This window comes from Chenopodium album, chromosome 9, assembly GCF_948465745.1.
Source record: "Chenopodium album chromosome 9, dcCheAlbu1.1, whole genome shotgun sequence".
NCBI lineage: Eukaryota > Viridiplantae > Streptophyta > Magnoliopsida > Caryophyllales > Amaranthaceae > Chenopodium > Chenopodium album.
In genome coordinates, this window is record NC_137842.1 from 9,688,122 (window position 1) to 9,711,199 (window position 23,078).

The 23,078-nt window shown below is 41.5% G+C and overlaps 1 protein-coding gene and 1 non-coding gene across 2 annotated transcripts; one reads left to right on the top strand and one right to left on the bottom strand.

The window, feature by feature from the left end:
- Positions 1–1,636: 1,636 nt before the first annotated feature.
- Positions 1,637–1,743, bottom strand: LOC145561063 (small nucleolar RNA R71). Its single transcript, XR_014093647.1, has one exon. It is a non-coding gene; the product is annotated as a small nucleolar RNA R71 (small nucleolar RNA).
- Positions 1,744–9,742: 7,999 nt separating this feature from the next.
- Positions 9,743–10,249, top strand: LOC145557427 (uncharacterized). The gene has a single exon (XM_081618609.1). The coding sequence runs from the start codon at positions 9,743–9,745 to the stop codon at positions 10,247–10,249; it is 507 nt and encodes a 168-aa protein (XP_081474735.1).
- Positions 10,250–23,078: the final 12,829 nt, after the last annotated feature.

The window sequence follows — 23,078 nt, forward strand, 5'->3', positions numbered from 1 at the left end:
GATTTCTTTTCCCTTAATCTTAGTTATTTATTTTATTCCTTTGATCATGATTTATTTTATTGCTTTGCTTAGTCTATATCTAATTATGTGTGAGTAGTTTAATTTCTAGGGTTTATGGGGATCTAATAAATAATATGAAGGGGTAAATTTATTGTTGTTATTTATCAATGCTAGATTAATTTCCTATTGATTGATTTAATGCTCTGTGACTAGATTAGGCCTATCTTTTATGCATGAGTTTGACAATATTGATTCAAGAATCTGAGAGATGAGAATTAATGTTTAGGTCTAGTTTCAATAGGCAAGTTAATTTATAAATGGTTAAGTCAAGATTCGAGAGATGAGATTTAATACCGGTAATTTAATTGTGTGATTGTAATAAGTAGCGAGAGCCCTTTACAATCTGATTAATTGATGCATTGATGATTGACTATTATTGATTGTTAGTATTGCATGATGATTTCTTATTGGATTGTTTTAATGTTTTACAATTGCGGCTTGTAAAAGTATAGCAATATTAAATTGATGAATCGAGCAGATGTTAATTTGATATTAAAGGCTATTTTCAATAAGAACTTAGATCTAGTAAATTGCGAGAGCCTGTTAGATCTATGTTGATTAATAAATTGCGAGAGCCTGTTAATCATGTTATTTATGCAATGTCAATGATTGATTACCCTATTTTACCCCGGAGTATTATTTATTGGTGAACCTATGCCCTAGATCCTTTTATATATTATTTTCTCCCTTTTCCTACTCTTTTTAGTTTAGTTTCATATTCAACTTTTAATATTGATTACTTAAATAATTTAGATTATAATATTTAATTAGGAGTAAAAAGACTTGTTTCCCTGTGGAGATCGACCCTACTTCCCTATCTACTTTAGTTAGTGAATTAGGTAATTATTTTTGATTAGGGGATACGACTTTACCCTGTCAAAATTTGGCGCCGTTGCCGGGGAAACGGTTTTATTTTTATTTCTGATTATTTTTGTAGTCTAGATTATTTCCCTTTTTGTCTCAGAGAGCGTTAGTTCTCTGAGACAAATCTCATATTTGCTTCTAGTTTTTGTTTATGCCCAGGTGTTCCAGATCAGGTTACATCCCATTCGATCCTGAGATCGAACGTTCCTTCCATAGACAGAAAAACTTCTACAAGCAAATCCTGGCGGATTCTGGTGATAATAACAATAATCACCGAGATTCTCCAACTGGTTCTAGCAATTCAGAGGCATCATCAGACACAGAATCAGAGATGGCGGTTCCAAAGAAACTTAGTGATTATTCACAACCAAAGCTTACGGATTTTCCACATTTCACCCCCACTCCGGCTCTTGATGGGGTTCAATTTGAAATTAAGCCTCAATTTATAACGATGATAGAGAGGAAGCAATTCAGTGGAGCCAAGGGTGAAGACCCGAATCTTCACATTGCCGACTATTGTCAATATTGCAACACCATAAGGCAAGCCGGGGTCACTCAAGACCAAATCAGGGAGATTCTCTTTCCCTTTTCTTTAACTGGAAAAGCTAAATTGTGGTTTAATGGTTTAAATAGAACTACGCTTGGTATAACTGACTGGGAAACTCTTGTTTTGAATTTTTATAACAAATATTATCCTGCAGAGAGAACACCAGTACTACGGAGTGTGATTCAGAACTTCGCCCAAGAAGCCGATGAGTCTTTATATGAGGCTTGGGAGAGGTTCAAGGACTTACAAAGAGAATGCCCTCACCACAATTTAGCACAATGGCAGTTAATCCAAGTCTTTTATAATGGCATTGGAAATTCTTCTAGAATAATTTTAGACTCTGCAGCTAGTGGGAGATTTATGAATCTTAATGTTGATGACGCAGGTCAGGTTATTGAAGATATGGCGATACACAATTCCCAATATGGGAATCCCAGAGGATTTGCTAACAAGGGGAAACATAGCATCGACTCTGTATCCTTTTTGCAAGCTCAATTGACCTCTATTTGTCAAAAATTAGATAATCTGAGCACTGCTAACGTAGCCAATGTTTCTGCGATTAATAATAATTCTAATGAGGCTTTCTGTGAAAATTGTGGTATTGTAGGTCATTGGGAGCAAGATTGCAGGAGTTCCGTGGAGCAAGTTAATGCCTTCCAAGCTTATAGGCAGAATAACCCATACTCCAACACTTACAATCCTGGGTATCGGAATCATCCATACCTTTCCTACCGGAGCACTAATGTTCAAAATCCACCACCACAAGAACCACAGGTGCCACAGCAACAGCAACAGAAATACTATCATCCCAATGCTGGCCAAAAGAATCAACCACAACAACCCCCCTCATCTTCAGACCCTTCTTTAGGGGAAATTAGAGCAATGTTGGTTAATATGCAAAAGCACATGGAGAGCAGAGATGCGACAATTGATCAAATTCTAGCGCATAACAAAATTGTAGATAATCAAATCGCACAACTTTCCGCTACTCTACAAGCACGCCAACAGGGAGCCCTGCCGGCACAGCCGACTAGGCCTACGGATCAAGCATTTGCAATTACTCTAAGGAGTGGTTCAAACTATGAAGGGCCCTCTATGCCCAGAGTTGATGAACCTATTTTATTAAATAATGCTAATCTTGATTCCATTAAACCAAACAATGTAGTTGCTAGCCCTGCAGGGCTAGAAGATAATACTAACACATCTAATCCTACATTGCAGGGTAAAACTCCGGAGAAGGTGGCTACTCCAGACAAAGAGAAAAATGCTCAAAAGCCAATTATCAAACTTCCTTTCCCCAATCGTCAATTGAAGACAAACTTGGATAAGCAGTTTGGTAAGTTCCTGGAGGTGGTTAAGGATTTGAAGGTAACAGTCCCCTTTACTGAATTGATCACACAAATCCCCTCATATGCAAAATTTATGAAAGAAATTTTGACGAGAAAAAGGTCTATTAGTGAGGTAGAGACAGTAGCTTTCACTGCAGAGTGTAGTGCCGTACTTCAAAATAAGTCTCCACCTAAATTGAAAGATCCGGGTAGTTTTTCTATCCCTTGTCATATTGGTAATCTTCTGATTGATAATGCATTATGTGATTTGGGTGCTAGTGTTAGCGTTATGCCATTATCTGTGTGTTCTAAGTTAAATATGGGTAAATTAAAAGCTACCAATATAACTCTGCAAATGGCCGACCGTTCTTTCAAATACCCCCTAGGTGTTTTAGAGGACGTCCCCGTTAGAGTAGGTAAATTTTATATACATGTAGACTTTGTTGTTCTTGATATGGCTGAGGATATGCAAACCCCAATTATTTTGGGTAGACCATTCCTTAACACTGCAGGAGCAGTCATAGATGTTAGAAGTGGTAAGCTAACACTATCTGTAGGGGACGATAAAGTGGTTTTTAATCTGAATAATACCCTCAAAAGCTCCATGACTGAGGAGAAATGTTTCAGTGTTAATGTGGTTGTAAATTATTCTAATAAGCCCCAAGCTCTTGAGAAAGATCCCTTGGAGGCGGTATCTTGTGTTGCATCCATTTCAGATGAGATAGACAAATGGCAGAAGGAAGTCGATGCAATAGAAAGAGCATTCTATAATGTTGGTCTTGGTTTCGAGGATGAACAAGTGGAACCGATAGAGCAAGTTGTGCGAATCGAGCCTACGGTAAGTGTTCCGCCAGATCGAGTTGCAAGTGTTGAACACAATGACAATTTGAAGCAACATTCGATCGAAGAAGGGTTTTTAGTGCGTAGCATTGAAGATCCCCCTGTCCAAGTCATGGAGGATCCACCAGATAAGGCGACTTGGCGTCCCACAGGACATGTCAGGAAGCCGCATCGCGGCCTAAACATCGCTAGACCGGGTGAGAAACCACCCGATCAAGCGTTAGGCCAAGGGTCTTAGGAATTGTACTTGGTAAGAAGGTCGTGCGGGACCTAGATAAACCAGCGCTTTGCGGGAGGCAACCCGTATTTTTAATGTTTTTTGGACCAGTTTTTCTTTTCGTTTTCTTAAGTGAGGAGAGATGAGGGAATTTAATGAGTCTTTTTTTTTAGTATTTGTACAGGTTTGAAGGAAAATAGTTAGACAACTTTTTGAGAACAGAAGGAAATTAGCTATCACCGAATTAGTCTCGGGCCCGACCGGGCGAGGCGCGAGAGCAATGTTTCAAAATAGGAAATTTCGCCCGACCGGGCGAGAAGCGCCCGATCGGGCGCGAATTTTGACGTATACGGACTAATTTGTCCGCCCGATCGGGCATGCCTCGCCCGACCGGGCGCGAGAACAAGATGGAAAATTTTGGTCAGATCGCCCGACCGGGCGAGAAGCGCCCGATCGGGCGCGAACACGTGACAAATTTTATCGCCCGACCGGGCGCGAGAAAAAGCCCAACATTCTCCAGATCGCCCGATCGGGCGAACCACCGCCCGACCGGGCGCGAGTCCACTTACGCGTCCCTTCTTCTTTCTTTCTTCTTTCTTTCTTCATTTCTTCTTTCCTCCATTACTTTCTCTCTCTAAAACTCAAATTTTCTCTGACTTCTCTCTAAGATTTCTCCTCCATTACCAATCCAAATTCAAAACTTTTTATATATTTGTAATCCTCTCTTCATCCTCTTCACTCTCATACAAAAAATTTTCAGTTTTAATTCCAAAAAAATTTTCGACCCATTTCTCTACATGACTTCAAAGAGAGCAAGATCAATTTTTGGTAGGAGCTCCAGCTCGAGGGAGGAGTACGACCCAGACTTACAGCTCCCGTATTGGCCGACGATCCGGATCGTGATCCGGGAACAGAAAGAACGTTTGGAGCATTTGGTCGGTCGTGAGGTAATCCCTTCTCGATGGTTACACCGCCCTACCTTAGAATCATATGGTTTGTTTGATTATGTAAAACGATTTTTGAATGATATTGGCATGAGAAAATTCGTTGACATGCATTATCCTACATACCGAGAACTTACATGTGAATTTTTGTCCACTTTTCATGTTGTTAGTAGTAGAAATGGACCTAATTTATTTTTCAGGTTAAATAATAGAAATATTAGTTTAACTTTTGTTGAATTTTGTAAAATTTTTGAATTAAATTCTGAATTATCTCACCAGTGGCATGAAGATTATAAAATGGGTGATTTATATTTTGCTTTGACTGGTTTACCTGCCCCCGACCCCCAACATGCTAGTACCAAACCCATTCACCACCCTGTCCCGAAAATCTGGCAAAGGTTTGCGGGATTGTGTTTCTTGGGTAGGGCCGAGCCTCATAACGCTCAAACCAACGAACTAGCTATAATAGGACATTATGTATACGGGTTCGGGAAATTGAATATAGGCAGGTTCATAGTTCATCACCTGAGTCGGCATGCCACAACCAGCACCACTTCCAAGTCCCCTATCCGTTTAGGTGGCCTCATCACTCGAATAGCGGTGAAAAAGGCCGGTTTTGTAGTAGACGGACCCCACCAGCTGACTAACTGTGGACCAGACACCTACATGACTGCTAGGTATTTTGAAGATGTGGGGTGGGTTAGGCCGGATAACGAGCAGACACCCTTTTGGTGTATTAGGACTGGGAATGAGCAACCCTTGCCTATTTTTCCCTTTCCCAGTCCAGACTTGACCGCCTTTCCCCCAGGGCAACTTTCCTATACCTATGATGCTTTAGTCGCCAACGCTAGGGGACAGGCACCACCACCACCAGTTCCACCACCTCAGCCCCAGCCCGAGGTGGCTTTCTCTCCACCTCGTATGTCTCATTCCGTCTCTCATGTTGACTCTGACCCAGTTTGGGATTTTCAGAGTATAGGTCAGGCCCTAGGACGTATTGAGCATGCACAGACTGACCTTAGGAGGATGGTGGGCTCTATTGACCACAGGTTAGGGTACCTAGAGAGGAACCAGGGTAGAGCTCTCTACCCTATGTACGATGATTATGCTCGTCGGGGCAACATTCCCGACGATGCTATCCACCCTGACTGGTTTCAGCCCCCACCCCAGGGATACGGTAGGGATCCCACTGCCCGTGGTATTTACTCTGACTATTCTTCCTTTTTCGGGTACGGGCAGGACATTCCTTTCGGGGGACCGGCGGGGGGGAGTTTTCACGCTGACTATTTTGGTGGTAGCTCTTCTGGTGCAGGTGGTGCAGGTGGCAGTGGAGGTGCGGGCTTCGGCTCGATGGACGAGGATGATGAGGACTAGCTATGCTGGGCTAGTTTCCGAGCCAATGAGGACATTGTCTGATTCTGGCTTGGGGGAGATTTTGGTTTGGTATTTTTCTTTTTCTCTTTTCTTTTATTTTTGGTGTGTTTTCTTAGGTTATTTTTTTTTGTTTTCTAGGTTAGCTTTATTGCTTTATTTATATATAAAAATCCAAAAATACGTTCCAATGAATTATAAATTATGCTTCCCTGTGCCCCTTACTTTACAAAATTGTTTTGATTCCTGGTATTTGATGATAAACATTATGGATTAGTTGATCATGATTTGATGTTTGAGTGCCTTGAAACCTTAACATGCGTCAATTTTGTCCAACTACTTGTGAATATAGTGCTTGACTAGTTGATTTGGTTAGGATTGTGTGATAGTTCCATAGTTCCTGGTATGTCAATGAATTTGAGTATTGGTTTGCAACTACTAGTAATGTTTATATGATTCATTATTATGCACATTGTGGAGGACGAAGGCATTTGTTCTTTTAGGTAGCTTCCAGATATTGTAGATACATTTGTTCCCTTCTTGCTACCCATGTTGTTGCCTTGACTTTTTATTGTTTATTAGCCACATTACAAGCCTATTTTGCCCCATTGGTTACTAGTCCCAAGCTTGGCTTGGGGGAGCTATTAGTGAGTGAGGTGAGGGAGTTTGTAGTGTGCTTATTATTTGCACAATTTGGGTGGGGTTTGAGAAGTTGTTTTGTTATTATTCATGTTTATTTTTGATGAGTATGAGAGTTATATTTTCTTGAAAAAAATAAAGCATGATGTTATGAAAAAATAGAAGTTCAAAGAGAAAAAAAAAAGAAAAATGTGAAAAAAATAAGCGAACTTCAAAAGGAAAAAAAATGTTCAAATGTTCTAGTTGGAGGTTTGTAAAGAATAATTCTGAGCCTCAATGAAAAAAAATTCAAGTTTGGAAAATAAAGTTTGTTTATTCACTCTATTACTCCATTATTATATCTTATGAGTGAAATTGTAAGAGTTGGGTTTATTTATTATGATTGGAGTATATTTGGTTGATGTTAGAGTTGGTTATGTAGGAGATGTTGATCATTATTTATTCTTGATCATGGGTTTTATTAGGATATTGCTCCCTTAAGCATAGCTTTTCTCTCACGTATTTCCAAATTTATCCTACCCTTTACCCTAGCCTTACATTACAAACTTTAAAGACCTTCCGACCTTTGTACATAGAATTGTATGAATGTGAAAGTGTTTCTTATCAATGCAAGTTATGATTTGGCATATTTCGAGTCGACTAGTAGGATTGAGCGTTCATTGTTTTTATACACACGAGAGTGTGAGTTGGGAGGGCATTGTTCACATTAGAGGGGTGGTTGGAGAGCGATCGAGTACATCTTTTACTCGCCACATAAATGAGAGTTGAGTGTGTGAGCACTAGTCCTGAATTCTATATGCTCTTGTGGTTTGCTCTGTTTGACAATTGTTAGGGAAGAAAGGTAATTGGATGGATTTGATTGGTTGACTCTGAAGCGTGTTTATTTGATTTACCCTGGATCGCTTGTACTTGATTTTTACTTATTGGGGTGAAGCATATTTATTGATTCATTGATGAGATCTTTGCTTAGGGACAAGCAAAGGTTTGGCTTGGGGGAGTTTGATGTATCCATTTTATATAGTATTTTACCCCCGTCCCTTGGTCATAATTAGTAGTGTTTTTGGCTCTTTAGGGCCACTTTTATTACTAATTGGTGTTTTCTAGTGTTTTCGTAGATTCGGTTGACTTTTGCAGGGATTTATGCTTTTGGAGTATTTTCCCGAGATATTTAGGAGCAATCACGAGCATTGGAGAAGCACGACCAGATTTTATAGCCCAGGGCCGGTTAGAGCCATCGAACCGGTGATTAAGGGCTCGGTAGAGGTGATACCGGGGCATTTGGACCGAGTATTCAAGACCCAAAGAGGAAACCCAGATTGGCCCGAAGAATTGGAGCCCAATCGAAGTCCAAATATTGGCCCAAATAATCCGCCCGGCCAAAAAGGCTGGCGCCCGGAGGCGCGCCCGGCCGGGCGGGAGGAGCGCCCGGTGACGCGCCCGGCCGGGCGCGAGATTGTTATTAGAGGTGGAAAAAGGCGCGCCCGATCGGGCGGTGCCTCGCCCGATCGGGCGCGTGTATATTCAGGAGACAACTAGAGTCGTTTTAATTTGTTTTAGTTTAGGATTTTTGTACGGAGTATAAATACTCCTCCGTAATACGATTTTAGGACGACTTCTTCTTCTCTTTATCCTTTCTCTTAGACTTTCTCTCTCTACTTAGTTTTCTCTCTCTAAACTCTCTCCCTAAACCTTTGTTCTTATTCCTTTGATTAATTCCAGATTTATTTTGGTGACGATTTCTTTTCCCTTAATCTTAGTTATTTATTTTATTCCTTTGATCATGATTTATTTTATTGCTTTGCTTAGTCTATATCTAATTATGTGTGAGTAGTTTAATTTCTAGGGTTTATGGGGATCTAATAAATAATATGAAGGGGTAAATTTATTGTTGTTATTTATCAATGCTAGATTAATTTCCTATTGATTGATTTAATGCTCTGTGACTAGATTAGGCCTATCTTTTATGCATGAGTTTGACAATATTGATTCAAGAATATGAGAGATGAGAATTAATGTTTAGGTCTAGTTTCAATAGGCAAGTTAATTTATAAATGGTTAAGTCAAGATTCGAGAGATGAGATTTAATACCGGTAATTTAATTGTGTGATTGTAATAAGTAGCGAGAGCCCTTTACAATCTGATTAATTGATGCATTGATGATTGACTATTATTGATTGTTAGTATTGCATGATGATTTCTTATTGGATTGTTTTAATGTTTTACAATTGCGGCTTGTAAAAGTATAGCAATATTAAATTGATGAATCGAGCAGATGTTAATTTGATATTAAAGGCTATTTTCAATAAGAACTTAGATCTAGTAAATTGCGAGAGCCTGTTAGATCTATGTTGATTAATAAATTGCGAGAGCCTGTTAATCATGTTATTTATGCAATGTCAATGATTGATTACCCTATTTTACCCCGGAGTATTATTTATTGGTGAACCTATGCCCTAGATCCTTTTATATATTATTTTCTCCCTTTTCCTACTCTTTTTAGTTTAGTTTCATATTCAACTTTTAATATTGATTACTTAAATAATTTAGATTATAATATTTAATTAGGAGTAAAAAGACTTGTTTCCCTGTGGAGATCGACCCTACTTCCCTATCTACTTTAGTTAGTGAATTAGGTAATTATTTTTGATTAGGGGATACGACTTTACCCTGTCAGATACCGACAAAGCCGCCGATAGTCAATTTGGAGAGTCTGTTCAACCAGGCGGGACAGCAACAACCGTCAAGAAGCCGTGGCCAAGAGACCACACCGACCGAGCGCCAACTAACACAAGGCGCCCAGGTGGGAGATTCAGGTTCTTATCGGCATGAGATCTCTAGTGGCCCGGAAAGGCGGACAGTCAGGGAAATCATCAGGCCCAAAATATCTTCGTTCACACAAGAGGTACTCGACCAGCAAATGGAGAAAATAAAGATGCCGTCTTGTACATATGACGGTAAGGGTGATCCGAAGCGGTATGTGGCCGCGTTTGAGAGTCATATGTTGCTGTATACGGACACCGATGCTGTGTGGTGTAAAGTTTTCCCAACGACTCTTACCGGCGCAGCCTCGGATTGGTTCTCCAATTTAGAGCCTGGATCAATTGACTGCTTTGAGACCCTGGTGGAGTTGTTCACAGGTCAGTACATAAGTAATAGTGCGAGACAAAGGACATCTGGCGAACTCATGGCTATTCAACAACGAAAGGATGAGTCGCTCAGAGATTTCATTAGACGCTTCAATAATGAAGCTAACACTATACCGAAATTGCAGCAAGAGATTGCCGTGATGGCATTGATGAATGGGCTAGGTGACAACGACTTCAAAAAATATATGTCGCGGAAGTGTTTCCCAAACTTAGGGGTAGCATTTGCCAAAGCTCACGAATACATAAAAAGTGAGGAGCTGCTAAAAACAAGCCGTCAGATATCGTCGGCATAGCCCTCCAGAAGGCAAGGTGATAATAGCTCGAATTCCCAGATGGGTGGGGTAAGCAGGGCGCTGCCGCAAGGCCAACAGCGATCCGCAAGGCCGACAAGGGGATTGGGTCGTTACAGTAGTTATACGCAGTTAAACACCCCGAGAGCGGCAATATATTCAATAAACCAGAATAGAGAAGATTGGAGTCGACCGGCACCGATGATAACGAAGGGTCGGGACGTGAAGAAATATTGCATGTTTCACAGAGATGTTGGTCATTACACCGAAGAATGTGTTCAGCTAAAAGAGAACTTTGAGGATCTTATAAGGAAGGGACGATTATCCCAGTATCGTACTCAGGCAGGTCCCAGCCGACAGCAAAATTCACAGCCTAGGCAAACCGAGCACCGAAAGCAGGGGGAACAGTCAATGCAAGATGATACTTACAGGCAGAATCATGCGGAAACGTCCAGACAGGGAGGTAATCCGACTGGACGTAAAATAACAATCGACGTTATCACGGGAGGGCCGGTATACGGAGGTTCCGTAAGCGGGGCCAAGAAGAGTTTGTCGGAATACCGACACCTAGTGAACGCTTTGAGCGTAGAGGAACGACCTCGGCCTTCTTCCATGCTTTCGATATCTTTTACGGAGGAGGATGCTAAGGGAATAGTTTACCCTCATGATGATCCGTTGGTGCTGATACTGACGGTAAATGGAGCAGATATCAAACGGGCACTCGTTGACGGCGGAAGTTCCGCAAATATTCTGTTTGCTAGAGCTTTTGATGCCATGAGGATTGGCCGAAAATACTTGACGCCAGTGTCCTATCCCGTGATAGGCTTCAACGGATCGACAGTACGACCTGAAGGTAGAATTGTTCTTCAGGTTCGAATGGGAGAGGGTTCGGCAGTAAGAGATGTCATGGCAGAGTTTTTGGTGATTGATGTGTCATCCGCTTACAACGCCATTGTCGGTAGGCCTTTAATTCATGACATGCAAGCTGTGGTGTCAACGTACCACTTAACCATGGTATATGTATCCAATGCGGGAACAACAGAGCGCGTACGGGGTAGTCAGACTATGGCAAGGGAGTGTTATGTATCGGCACTGAAGCAACCAGGCCGACAGCCAGCTGGTGAACGGACACCAGCCAAGCGAGAACGAATTCCTTCCACGCATGACTTGGCTATGGAAAATTTTGATACTAGGCCGGTAACTGCTCCACGTCCTTCCCCGGGAGGCGAGACTGTCGAGATCGAGTTGCAGCCTGGAGATCCCGGTAGGGTAGTGCGTGTGGGATCCGATATGGATGTCGACACGCGCTGCCATTTGGTGGAATTGTTGCGAGAAAGTGCTGACGTATTTGCTTTCTCGGCCGACGAGATGCCCGGGATACATCCCGACGTCATAGTGCACAAGCTCAATGTCGACAGGAGAGCAAGACCTGTTCGACAGAAAAAAAGGAACTTTTCAACAGAGAAAATGGAGGCTATTCAATCAGAGGTGAACAAATTGCTAGCGGCCGGTTTTATCGAACCCTGCACATATCCCGAATGGTTAGCGAATGTGGTCATGGTAAAGAAGCCGTCAGGGAAGTGGAGAATGTGCGTGGACTTTACGGACTTGAAGAGAGCCTGTCCGAAAGATTGCTATCCTTTGCCGAGGATAGATAGATTGGTAGATTCAACTTCCGATCACGCGCTACTGAGCTTCATGGACGCTTTCTCTGGGTATCACCAGGTCAGCTTATATGAGCCGGATCGAACCAAGGCGGCATTCATTACCGATTCCGGAGTTTTTTGTTACAGGGCTATGCCGTTTGGATTGAGAAATGCAGGGGCCACATATCAGAAACTGGTCGACAAGGTATTTGCGAACCAGAAAGGAAGGAATGTAGAAGTGTACGTGGACGATTCAATTGTGAAAAGCCGTTTGGCTACGGATCACGTCGCTGATTTGAGAGAAACTTTTGAAACCCTTCGACGCTACCGGATGAAGTTAAACCCGGAGAAATGTGTGTTCGGCGTCCGATCAGGAAAGTTTCTCGGTTTTATGGTGAGCGAAAGGGGTATAGATGCTAACCCTGATAAGATTGAGGCGATTCTTAGCTTGCCAGAACCAAAGTGTATAAAAGATGTACAAAAGCTCACCGGTCGAATGGCTGCGTTAACAAGATTCATCAGCAAGTCAGCTGATAAAGCCTTACCATTCTTTGTAATTTTGCGACAAAACAAGCTATTTGAATGGGGGAAGGACCAATCTAAGGCGTTCCAGGCTGTGAAAAATCATTTGAGGTCCTTACCCACCATCGCAAGGCCGGAACAAGGAGAAACGTTACAGCTTTATATCTCGGCCTCGGCAAAGACGGTAGCAGCGGTGCTCCTAGTAGAGCGGCAAAAGATCCAACTGCCAATTTACTTCGTGAGCCACGTTTTAAATGCTGCCGAGAGAAGGTATCCGGTAGTAGAGAAGATCGCGTATGCAGTAGTTGTGGCTGCACGAAAATTGCGTCCTTACTTCGATGCGCATGCAATTGATATCTTAACGAATCAGCCGTTAGAGAAATCTTTGCAAAAGATGGAAGCGTCTGGCCGCTTGCTTAAATGGGCGATTGAATTATCTGAATATGTTATTACATATAAGCCAAGGGTATCAATCAAAGCCCAGGCTTTGTCTGACTTCATTGTCGAAACGTCATATTATGAAGAGGAGGATGATGCCGGCACATGGAAGATATCAGTTGACGGTTCATCTGCTTCAACCGGCTCAGGGGCTGGGGTAATTATGATCTCTCCCCAGGGAGATGTGTTCGAGTATGCCGTTAAGTTCAAGTTCAAAGCCTCGAACAATGAGGCAGAATATGAAGCAGCGTTAGCAGGGGTACAGCTGTGCATATCTGCGGAAGCAAAGCGCATTGAGATGACAACTGACTCTCAATTAGTGGCAAATCAGTTTAACGGCACTTACGAAACTCGAGAGCCAAGTATGACGGCATATTTGGCAAAACTCAAGAGTGTTACTTCTGGTCTAGAATACTTCGAAATCAAGTTGGTTCCTCGGGCAATGAACGCACAGGCAGACGCCTTGGCTAAACTCGCAAGTTCAAGCTTCAATGACTTAGAAAGGACAGTTATGGTGGAGGTTTTGAAAGAAAGAAGTATTGACGAACAACCTCCTAAGGACGTATGTTGCACGACTGCGGGACGAGAATGGTATGATGATATCTTGGCTTACAAGGTACATAATGTTCTTCCTATCGACAAGACGGAGGCAAGAAAGGTTCAGAAAGACAGTGTCTGGTTTATTATGTTCCGAGGCTTGTTGTATAAGCGGGGGTTTTCGTTACCGCTACGAAGATGTATAACGGCTTATGAGTCGGCAAGGCTGATAGAAGAAATACACGAGGGTGGTTGCGGTAACCATGCAGGGGGTCGGTCAATGTCCTTGGAAGCAATGAAGCGGGGTTACTATTGGCCGACAATGAATGCGGATACCATGGAATATGCGAAAAAATGTGACAAATGCCAGAAGTACGGGCCGGTGATTAACCAACCTCCAAATGATCTAACACCCATTCTTAACCCAATCCCATTTGCTCAGTGGGGGATGGACATAATTGGGCCGTTTACGTCAGCAACAGGTGGCCGTAAGTTCTTGATTGTGGGGATAGACTACTTCACCAAATGGATAGAAGCAGAGCCGGTGGCAAAGATTACAGCGACTGAGGTAAAGAAGTTTATCTGGAAAAGCATCTTTACGCGATTCGGATTGCCGACAGCAATGGTGTTTGATCACGGTTCACAATTTGATTGCAGCCCGGTAAAAGACTTCTTAAGCATATATAAAGTCAAGTTTGCGTACGCAGCGGTATGTCACCCGCAGTCAAACGGCCAAGCTGAGGCCGCTAACAAGCAGATACTAGGGGCAATTAAGAAAAAGGTAGAAGACGCTAAAGGCTTGTGGGCAGATCTAATACCTGAAATTTTATGGGCAAATCGTACGACAACAAGGGAAACAACGGGGGAATCTCCTTTTAACCTCGCTTTCGGCTCCGAGGCTGTGGTTCCGGTGGAAGTGGGCTTACCTTCTTTTCGGGTACAACACTTCTGCGAAAGTCAAAATGATTTGCTACTTCGACAGCAATTGGATTTCCTACCGGAAGTAAGGTTGACAGCTGCCATAAAATCTGCGGCATACAAAAACCGAATGAGACACGCTTATAATCGGCGCGTCAATTATCAACCCATGGAAGATGGTGATTTAGTTCTGCGTAGAACAGCCGCGACCGGTAAAGGGAACGCAGAGGGTAAATTCACTGCAACTTGGGAGGGGCCTTACCAAATATATGAAACACTTAGGCAAGGGTCTTATCGGCTAATGACCCTTGAAGGTGTTCCCCTGAAGAATGTTTGGAACGCTAGTGTGTTAAAGAAATATTTCATGTGAAACTTAAATATGTTCTACTTTATGTATCTATTTGATGACATGTTGTCACACGTATGTTAACGACATTTGCTAGTATTGTAATCTATTTCAACACTTATGAAATACAATCGTATTACCTACTTTCGATACGATCTGATCACAGCCTAGCTAGCTGACTCGGTCGTTCAAGTGAGGGAATATAAAAAAATATATAATAATAATGATAATGGACCTCAAGGGGAGTTGAAAGTGCGGTCTGATCCACTGCCTTTGCTCAGCCTGACAAAGGTTGGATACTTTATCTCGATATGTTTTATATCCGATATTCAGCACAGGCATTCCAGAGTTTTCCCAGAATTTGTTTACGAATAAATTCTGCCGAAAAACTTGGGGAGTATTATTGGTAGGGTATATCTTGGAAATACCGATAATAAAGTATTATTGGTAAGATGTATTATTGGTAGGGTACATCTTAGAAATACCGATAATAAAGTATTATTGGTAAGATGTATTTTGAAAATACCGATAACAAGGTTGGGTGTATTCTTGGGTCTTCCAAAAATTTTAAAATCGCAAATAAAATACCAAGAAGTGTAATTTTGAAAGCCGAAAACGTAAATTCATGTTAAAAATCAAGGAGTATCTAAAACGCGATTCAAGGAAGGCAATCATTAAATGTTAGTTAAAAGGTAAAATAACGACCATAGCATAAACAAAATAATCAAGGCAGTAAGGATTACGGTAAGGGTTGAAAGAAATAAATTGTAACGAGTACATACATACGCAAATAAAATGTTCAAAACAATTGAAAGAAAAAATGTGACATAATACAGACGGATATAATTGTTTGAAGCATAAAGCAGATACAGACAAGCATGAATATTACAGCCCAGAGATGACTGCCCTCCTGATTAATTCTTGTCGGCCTCCTTGGTTGATTCACCCGCGTTAACAGGCTCTTTTTCAGCTTCTTTACTGGAGGGACCGGTAGACCCATCTTTACCAGCATGAGTGGCAATAGGGCTACTGATAAGGGCGTCATCAAACTCCACGTCCGGCAACTCGCGTGGGTCTAAATTGGTTATCACAGCATGTGGGGGGAGCTCGTCAAAGTACTCACTCTCATAGCTGGTAGGAGAGTGGTTCATATCTTCATTAAAAGCCCTCTCGACGCCTGCCATTTCGTCGAATCCCACCCCTCCGCTTTGCACACACAGCGATGCGCAGAGACCCAGCCGGCAGTATACCGGTCAACCAGCAAGTTGGCGTAAAGGTCGGTCTGCAGGAACCGATTAACGACTCGGCGCCTGATTCCCGGCTTGTCGCGCTCCATCTGCTCAACTTGGCTGGCCAGCTTTGCCTTAGCATCCCTCTCGTCCTTCAGGCTCTGCTCGAGGCTGGCTACCTTCTTTTGCAACAGCTCCTGGTCCGTCAGTTTCCTGTTCAGCTCAGACACTTGCTTTTGCAAGGTCTTTACATCAGATTTAACCTTGTCGCGCTCCTTGACGACGAGCTTGCAAGCGTCATCAGCCTTCTTCAGCCTGGTCTCGGCATTATCGGCGGCGCGCTGATAATGCTGGTACATGTGCACCACCTCGACAGCAGAGTTGACGGTCTAAATCGACGGTAACAGAAATTGTCGTTAGTAATAATGATGTAACGCAGAAATGACAGGCACCTAAAGGTAATAATGATGACTTGCCTGGAGCATATTGTTCATAAGCTGGCCACAGGGAGTGGCAATGCGATTGGCTGGCCTGTCGGCTGGAGTTGCCAAATCCTTCAGCATTCTCCACCCTATGCTCCCGCCAGTGTTAGGGTCGTCACTGAGAACGGACTCTTCACGATTAACATTGATTCGGGGATGCCATGGGTCACCGGCAGCACCGAACGGTACAGCCAATTCCTCAGCAACTCCTTCCGGGATTCTGACGTGTGGAATCTCGATGAAGTCGCTGACAAGGGCAGGGACGAAAGCGCCCTTGCTGAGACCGCCAGAGCGCGTCGAAACGACCGCCGGAGTCTCCTTGGGAGGAGGCTTGTCGATATTGGCCAGATGGCCGGTTCTGACCCCTCCAGCGCCGGCACTGGGAGCAGTTGGGTCCCGTAAGGTGACCGTCAGTTTTCTCAGCGGTTGGGTTTCGGTCTCATCCTCCAGGTTAACTACCCCTTCCGGCCAGATCCCTTGTGCATCCTGTTCGAAGGATGCCGCCTCATTGTCATGATGTTTTTGTTTTTTTTGTTGTTGTTGTTGTTCTCGGTCGGAGGACTCAGATGTCCTCTTTGACGCATTCCCTCCACCCCTTTTCACAGCTAAGGTGCGAGGTCTGGTAGCGCGGTCGGTAGGAGCCATGTCTTGTACTCTTGTTCTTTTTCTTTTGCTGGCTCTAGTGGCAAAGGCGGGGAGAGTGTCGTATGACTTCCTCGGCCGATCGGGGCACTGTTGTTTCACTCGCCCGTCAGGATGCAAGCCTAGCCGGCTGAAGTCGAGTTTATCAATACCTGGCGAGAGACACAACCGATAAGGAACGTCGAAAATAAACATTATAAAGGTAAAACCAAAAAAAAAAAAAAAAAAAAAAAAAAAAAAAAAAAAACGAAAACGAAAAAATTACTATGTATATATATAGTGTGTTAAGGAACACACATGCAGGTAAGAGAGGACAGGCAGGGTACTTATAGAAATTATTATCAGAGATAAAGTGCGCAAACAGTAAAGATAAATTTAAATACATGTATGTAATTTAATAACACTTCCATACCAAATGCATCGGTATGGCAGAGACCGACATGAGATAGAGGGGCGTTGCCCAGTATATAATTACAATGGGGCAGCCACACCCCCGGAACCGCTTTATTCTTCTTACCAGCATTAACATATGTACAATTAAACCACTTAAAACCCTTTTTCTCCATTTTTCCTAATTTTCTCGACCGTATGGTCTCGAACATACTGTGCGGATGGTGAAATCTCCTACGGACGATAAAGTCCTCGGGAACACTCATAAAATAAAATTCCTTCTTCCAGTTCTTGCAACTGGTTAACTTTGGCCACACAGTGCATTTCCCGGGAGCAGTAAACAAAGACCACCACCCAGGTGATTGGCTGTCCCTCTTTATCCAATGTAGCCTCCTAAAAAGGTTCAAGGTAAGGGAAAAGTCCATGAAGATCATTACCCAGACAAGAGAGACTATGTTGCGAATGGTCGGAGGCGTTAACTGTGCAATAGATACATTCCAAGCCCGAAATATTTTTTCAATATAGTGGTGAAGCGGAAACCGTAAGCCAAATTCAAAATGTTTGGCATATACGACGATATGGCCGGGAGGACAGTCCAAGGCCGTTTGACCTATGCCCGGTAATCTCAGTTCATATCCGTCAGGTAGACGGTAGAAGCGTTTACCATGTTGACAATAGTCTTTCTCGGTCGCTGTCTACAACCATACTGGATCCACGACGCAGTCATTTATCTCGTAGCTGCTAGGGATTTCTTGTGGTACTAGATATTTTGCATCATCTTGATCTGAGTCATATTCCTCGTCGAGACGTTCTTCGTCTGCGATCTGAGCAGCAACATTGAAATCCGCAGCAATTTCCTCGTCGGTCTCGTCGCCTTCCTCCTCATCATCTCCTCCCTCAAGATTTTCTGATCCCTCTGCATCTTCATCACCGATGCTATCACCCACACTTTCTTGACGGTCTAGGCTTTCCTCAACTGACCGGATATCTTCTTCTCGGATATCCGAAGCTTCATGCTCAGGGTCACCAACTTCTTCATCAACAGCAGGTCTACTGCTTTCACCAACCTCACGTTGGAAACTGGTATGTTTGGTTCTCGGCATCCTGTCAATATTAGTGCCGTATTGATTAAACAAATCCAAGTTTGACCTTAAATGATATTGAACGCTAATAGGCTCAACGTCGGCAATCTCTGTGTCCTCTGGGATATCGGGGTTGGTAGGACGCAAAGCCTTCTCGGCGTCAGCCAAAAATTTATGACGGTAATAAGCTTCTCTTTCTTCTATAGAGGTTAAGGGGGTACAGAGTTCAGCCTCATTGGCTTTACCCGTATTCGCATGCATTCCAGACCCAGACATTTACAAATAATGAAATAAACGCAAAACTACTTAACCACAAACCAGCGAAAAATCGAAAAGAGAGTTAGGGTTTTTTACCTCTTTTTGAACTCAACTCTTGAAGCGTGACTCGGAAATTAAGTGTCCTCCGTTTACAAACACCGGTCACAACACAACCGAACAAACCCTTGACAAATTGAGCCTTGAATCGCAGAAATATAAGCGCAGTACGAGCGAAGTGAAGTAGAAATTTTTCGAAATTTTTTCGCAAAGGAAATGAAGGGTCAAAGTGCGAAATAAGCTATTTATACTGTCCAAATGAAGCGGTTGATGTGACATTTACTGCATGCAATCCAACGCCTATGATAAAACACCTTTTCAAAATTAACCTGATTCGATGACTGACACGTGCCCCATTACTTTATTACATTTTCCCGCCAAATCCTGGGGGGTAAATTTTTAAATAAACAACAAATCGTTTTACCTCCTATTTTCGGTTTCATATTTAATTCACAATAACCATGTCGGCATTTTATCCATGCTTTATTGAGCAAAATTACTACCGTCAATTTGCTCACTTGGGGGGCAAATTGTAGATTTTTTCTTGTTGATTTATTGAACAAAGTTACTACCGTCAATTTGCTCACTTGGGGGGCAAATTGTAGATTTTTTCTTGTTGATTTATTGAGCAAAGTTACTACCGTCAATTTGCTCACTTGGGGGGCAAATTGTAGATTTTTTCTTTTTGATTTATTGAGCAAAGTTACTACCGTCAATTTGCTCACTTGGGGGGCAAATCGTAGATTTTTTTCTTGTTGATTTATTGAGTAAATTACCACCGTGTTCCATCACAAGTGAGCACGTCAGTTTTACTAACGTCCTCACTTGGGGGGCTAGTTGTACGGGATATACCGGTAGTATCATAACATGCCGGTAAAAGAGTGCCTTGCAGTTTAAAGAAATGGTTAATCATTGAATAATTCATGTCCTTACCGGCATTAGTCTCTACCACGTGGAGAGCTGCTTCTCGGAACGTGGCATGTCCTACTGACACATGGAGAGCTGCTTAGTGCCGCGTAAGCACCTGCTAGTACGAAGGTCGGTGTGCCACCTATCTGTATAGGTGGCACCTGCTTGGTTGCGTTCCTATAAATACCCAAACAAATTCTCATTTCAAAGGTAGAATCTCTCTCTCTCTCTCTAAAACATTTTCTCTCTCTTCTTTCACTTTCTTCTCACAAAGGTACTAACTTTAGCATCGGAGTGGTTATTCCCGGATAACCCCCGGGCTAGCTAATTTGCATTGGCTGTGTAGGTGAGCAATTGGATGGTAAACCATTACCAGCCCTCAGACACTGACGGAAGCAGAATCCAGCAGGAACAGGTGGTTTTGGGGTGGGTGAGGTGGTTTTGAGGAGAATTCGAGGCGGGTTGGGTGTGAGGGAGAATCGGATTGTTTTTAGAGTGGTTGTAGGGTGATTAGCTAGGGTTAGAGGTGGTGGCTATTGGGTGGCAACGTGATGGTGCTTTTGGTGGCTAATCTAGTAAGATTAGGTGGGTGATATGGTGTTAATTAGCGGTAAGTTAATTAGTAAATTTTAGATTAAGGTTAAAAAAAAATTAACTATTTAATTCTATGACTTCGAACCCATCCCATATCAAAAATAATAATTCTCTTGTAAGAATACTTAGGTTCAAAAACCTTTTACAAATATGTGCATGAAAGTATTATAGATATCAAAGATTCTTTGTCTTTTAATATTCTAGCACGTTGGATTTCAACCTAATAAATGTTTGAAAATACACATTGTAGAAATGTAGACAAGTCTTGCTTACTTGCGCCCTCAACCATTGGCGAAGCCAGAGCTGTCCCCCCTACTTCCCAAAAATAAATCAGCTATATATATTATTGTGAAGGATATTAAGAGATACAAAGTGGATGATGTGGTGGTTAGTGGAGTGGAATTTTTTACAAGAAACCAGAGTTTGAACCTTATTGTTGTATTCTTTTCGCTTTTTTTCTTTTTTTTTTTTTTTTTTTTTTTTTTTTTTTTTTTTTTTGGTAAATGAAGAATCCTTTTGTTTTATTTATTAACAAGTTTTAATTTATTTACATAATTGTGATTGTAATATTGCATGAACAAAACCCCTAAATTACGATTGTCATTGAACCTTGGTGCAGTATTTCCATTCTTTTTTTTTAAAAAATGTTTTAAGAAGCATTCCTTCCATTTTTTAATTAACATATATAATAATAATAATAATAATAATAATAATAATGATGATTTTGCATGAACAAAACCCCCTAAATTACGTTTGTTATAGGTAATTATAAATTATGACTACTTCCTCCGTGTTTTAATAAGTGTTGTAGTTTGACCAAACACGTATGTCGAGACATGACTTTAACCATTAATTAATCTAATTATATGTTAGTAAAATCATAGGAAATTTTATACTTCGTACTACATAGTATGAAAGTATACATTATAACGAATCCAACAATGTCTAATACAACAACATTTGTCTGTTATATATTACTCCTTCCGTTTTTAGATACTCCATTTCTCCATGACACGTATGCCGATACTAATCTTTTATCAATAATATCTTTGATTATCGATAAATATAAATTCTAAAAATTAAAAATTAAAAATTAATAATCTATTCATTGAGACGATTCAAATAAGTAATCAAAAGAATATAAATGTATAAATGAATAGTGCAAAAAATAAAAATGGAGCAAGTATTTAAAAACGGAGGGAGTAGTAAAATAATCAAGCCAAAGTCATATGTGAATAGTGAAAAATGTCAAACTGTAACACTTATTAAAACACGGAGAGAGTATTGCATTTAATAACATATACTATCTAATGTTCAAATTTTTCAAAAATTTACAACTCATAAGCTAGCGATAATTTTTGGAGGAAAATTCGATATATGATGTTGAATTTTTATTAGGAAAAATTGTCAAAAATAAAATGACTTTTAGGCGGTCTTCCAAAAATAAAATGACCTTTTGATTATTCCAAAATAAAACGACATTTGATAGACATCTGCTCAAAATAGAATAAAAAACTGGAAACCTGTTTAAAAGGTTAGACCTGAACATGTGTCATAATGTAAGAGGTTGGGATTATTTTTACATTTTTCTTTTTAATAAAATTGATTTTTAATTAAAAAAAAAAAAAAAGAATTCTTTCTCTTTAATTTCCTCCCCTCCCCCGAAATGTCATCCATCTTCTTCCCGCAACCCACCGCAGCCAACACAACCACGACCCCCTCACAATCTATTTTCCCTTAGCCACCCCTTAACCACCCGCAACCATAAAAGCCACCCCACAACTGCCTTAAAACCGACCCAAAACCACTCTATCCTCCTTAAAACCACCCCACAATCCCCCTCATCCACACCACACACCCCGAAACAACCCCCTTAACCAAGCCCATAAACCTCTAATCGTTGAATCCCTCGCTAAAAGAGCTGAGGGTGTCTTTATTTTGAGCGGGTTTATAGTTGGGTTTCTAGCAGTTTACAAGGTGAATTTTAAAATGTGGTGTTTATGGGTGGTTTCGAGCGGCTGGGGTAATTGATGGTGCGGCAATGTTGGTGAAGGTGAAGGGTGGAATAGGGGTTGCCGACATGGACAACGATGGGGGTTAAGTTTGGTCCGGAAACTGTTGGGTTAATCTCCCCAAATCACAATCAAGTATTATTATTAGTCGTAATAATAATAGTGGTGTAAGAAAGAAGAAGAAGAAAAAAAAAAGGAGAATGCATGTCTGTAGTTGGACGGTGGAGTGGAGCAGTAGTAAACTAAGGGACTTGAAAGTCCAATTGTACTATGGTTGTGGGCTTGTGGCAGAAGGTTTTAAAAGCAAACCTTGACTTTGTTTACTTGCATTTATTTGGCAAGTTGGTGGAAGTTCAAGGGTTGAAGAGGAAGCTTGCTTGATATTTTGCTATATAATGTAGCCATGTATCGTGAGTTGGGGTAGCAAGATAAAGCAGAAGCATACTAGCAAAGAAGTAGTGCATAGCTATAGTAGTGAGGGAGGAAGTGATGGAGAGGCAAATACAATATTAGTGTGAGGGGTATTTTAGGATTAGAATAATTACCAACATTAAAAGTACTTAGCGTAGACTATTCTAAAATACATTGTATCTAATATTGTAATTATAGTAGTGCTCATTGTACTCCCAAAATTATTGCTAGTAAAGTTATTTTCGTCAGTGGAGATCCATACCGTGGTTTTCCTCCTTATTGAGGAGGGGTTTTCCACAAAAATCTTGAGTGTTGTTTTCTTGTTGTTTCGTATTTATTATTCTTACCGATATTGTGTT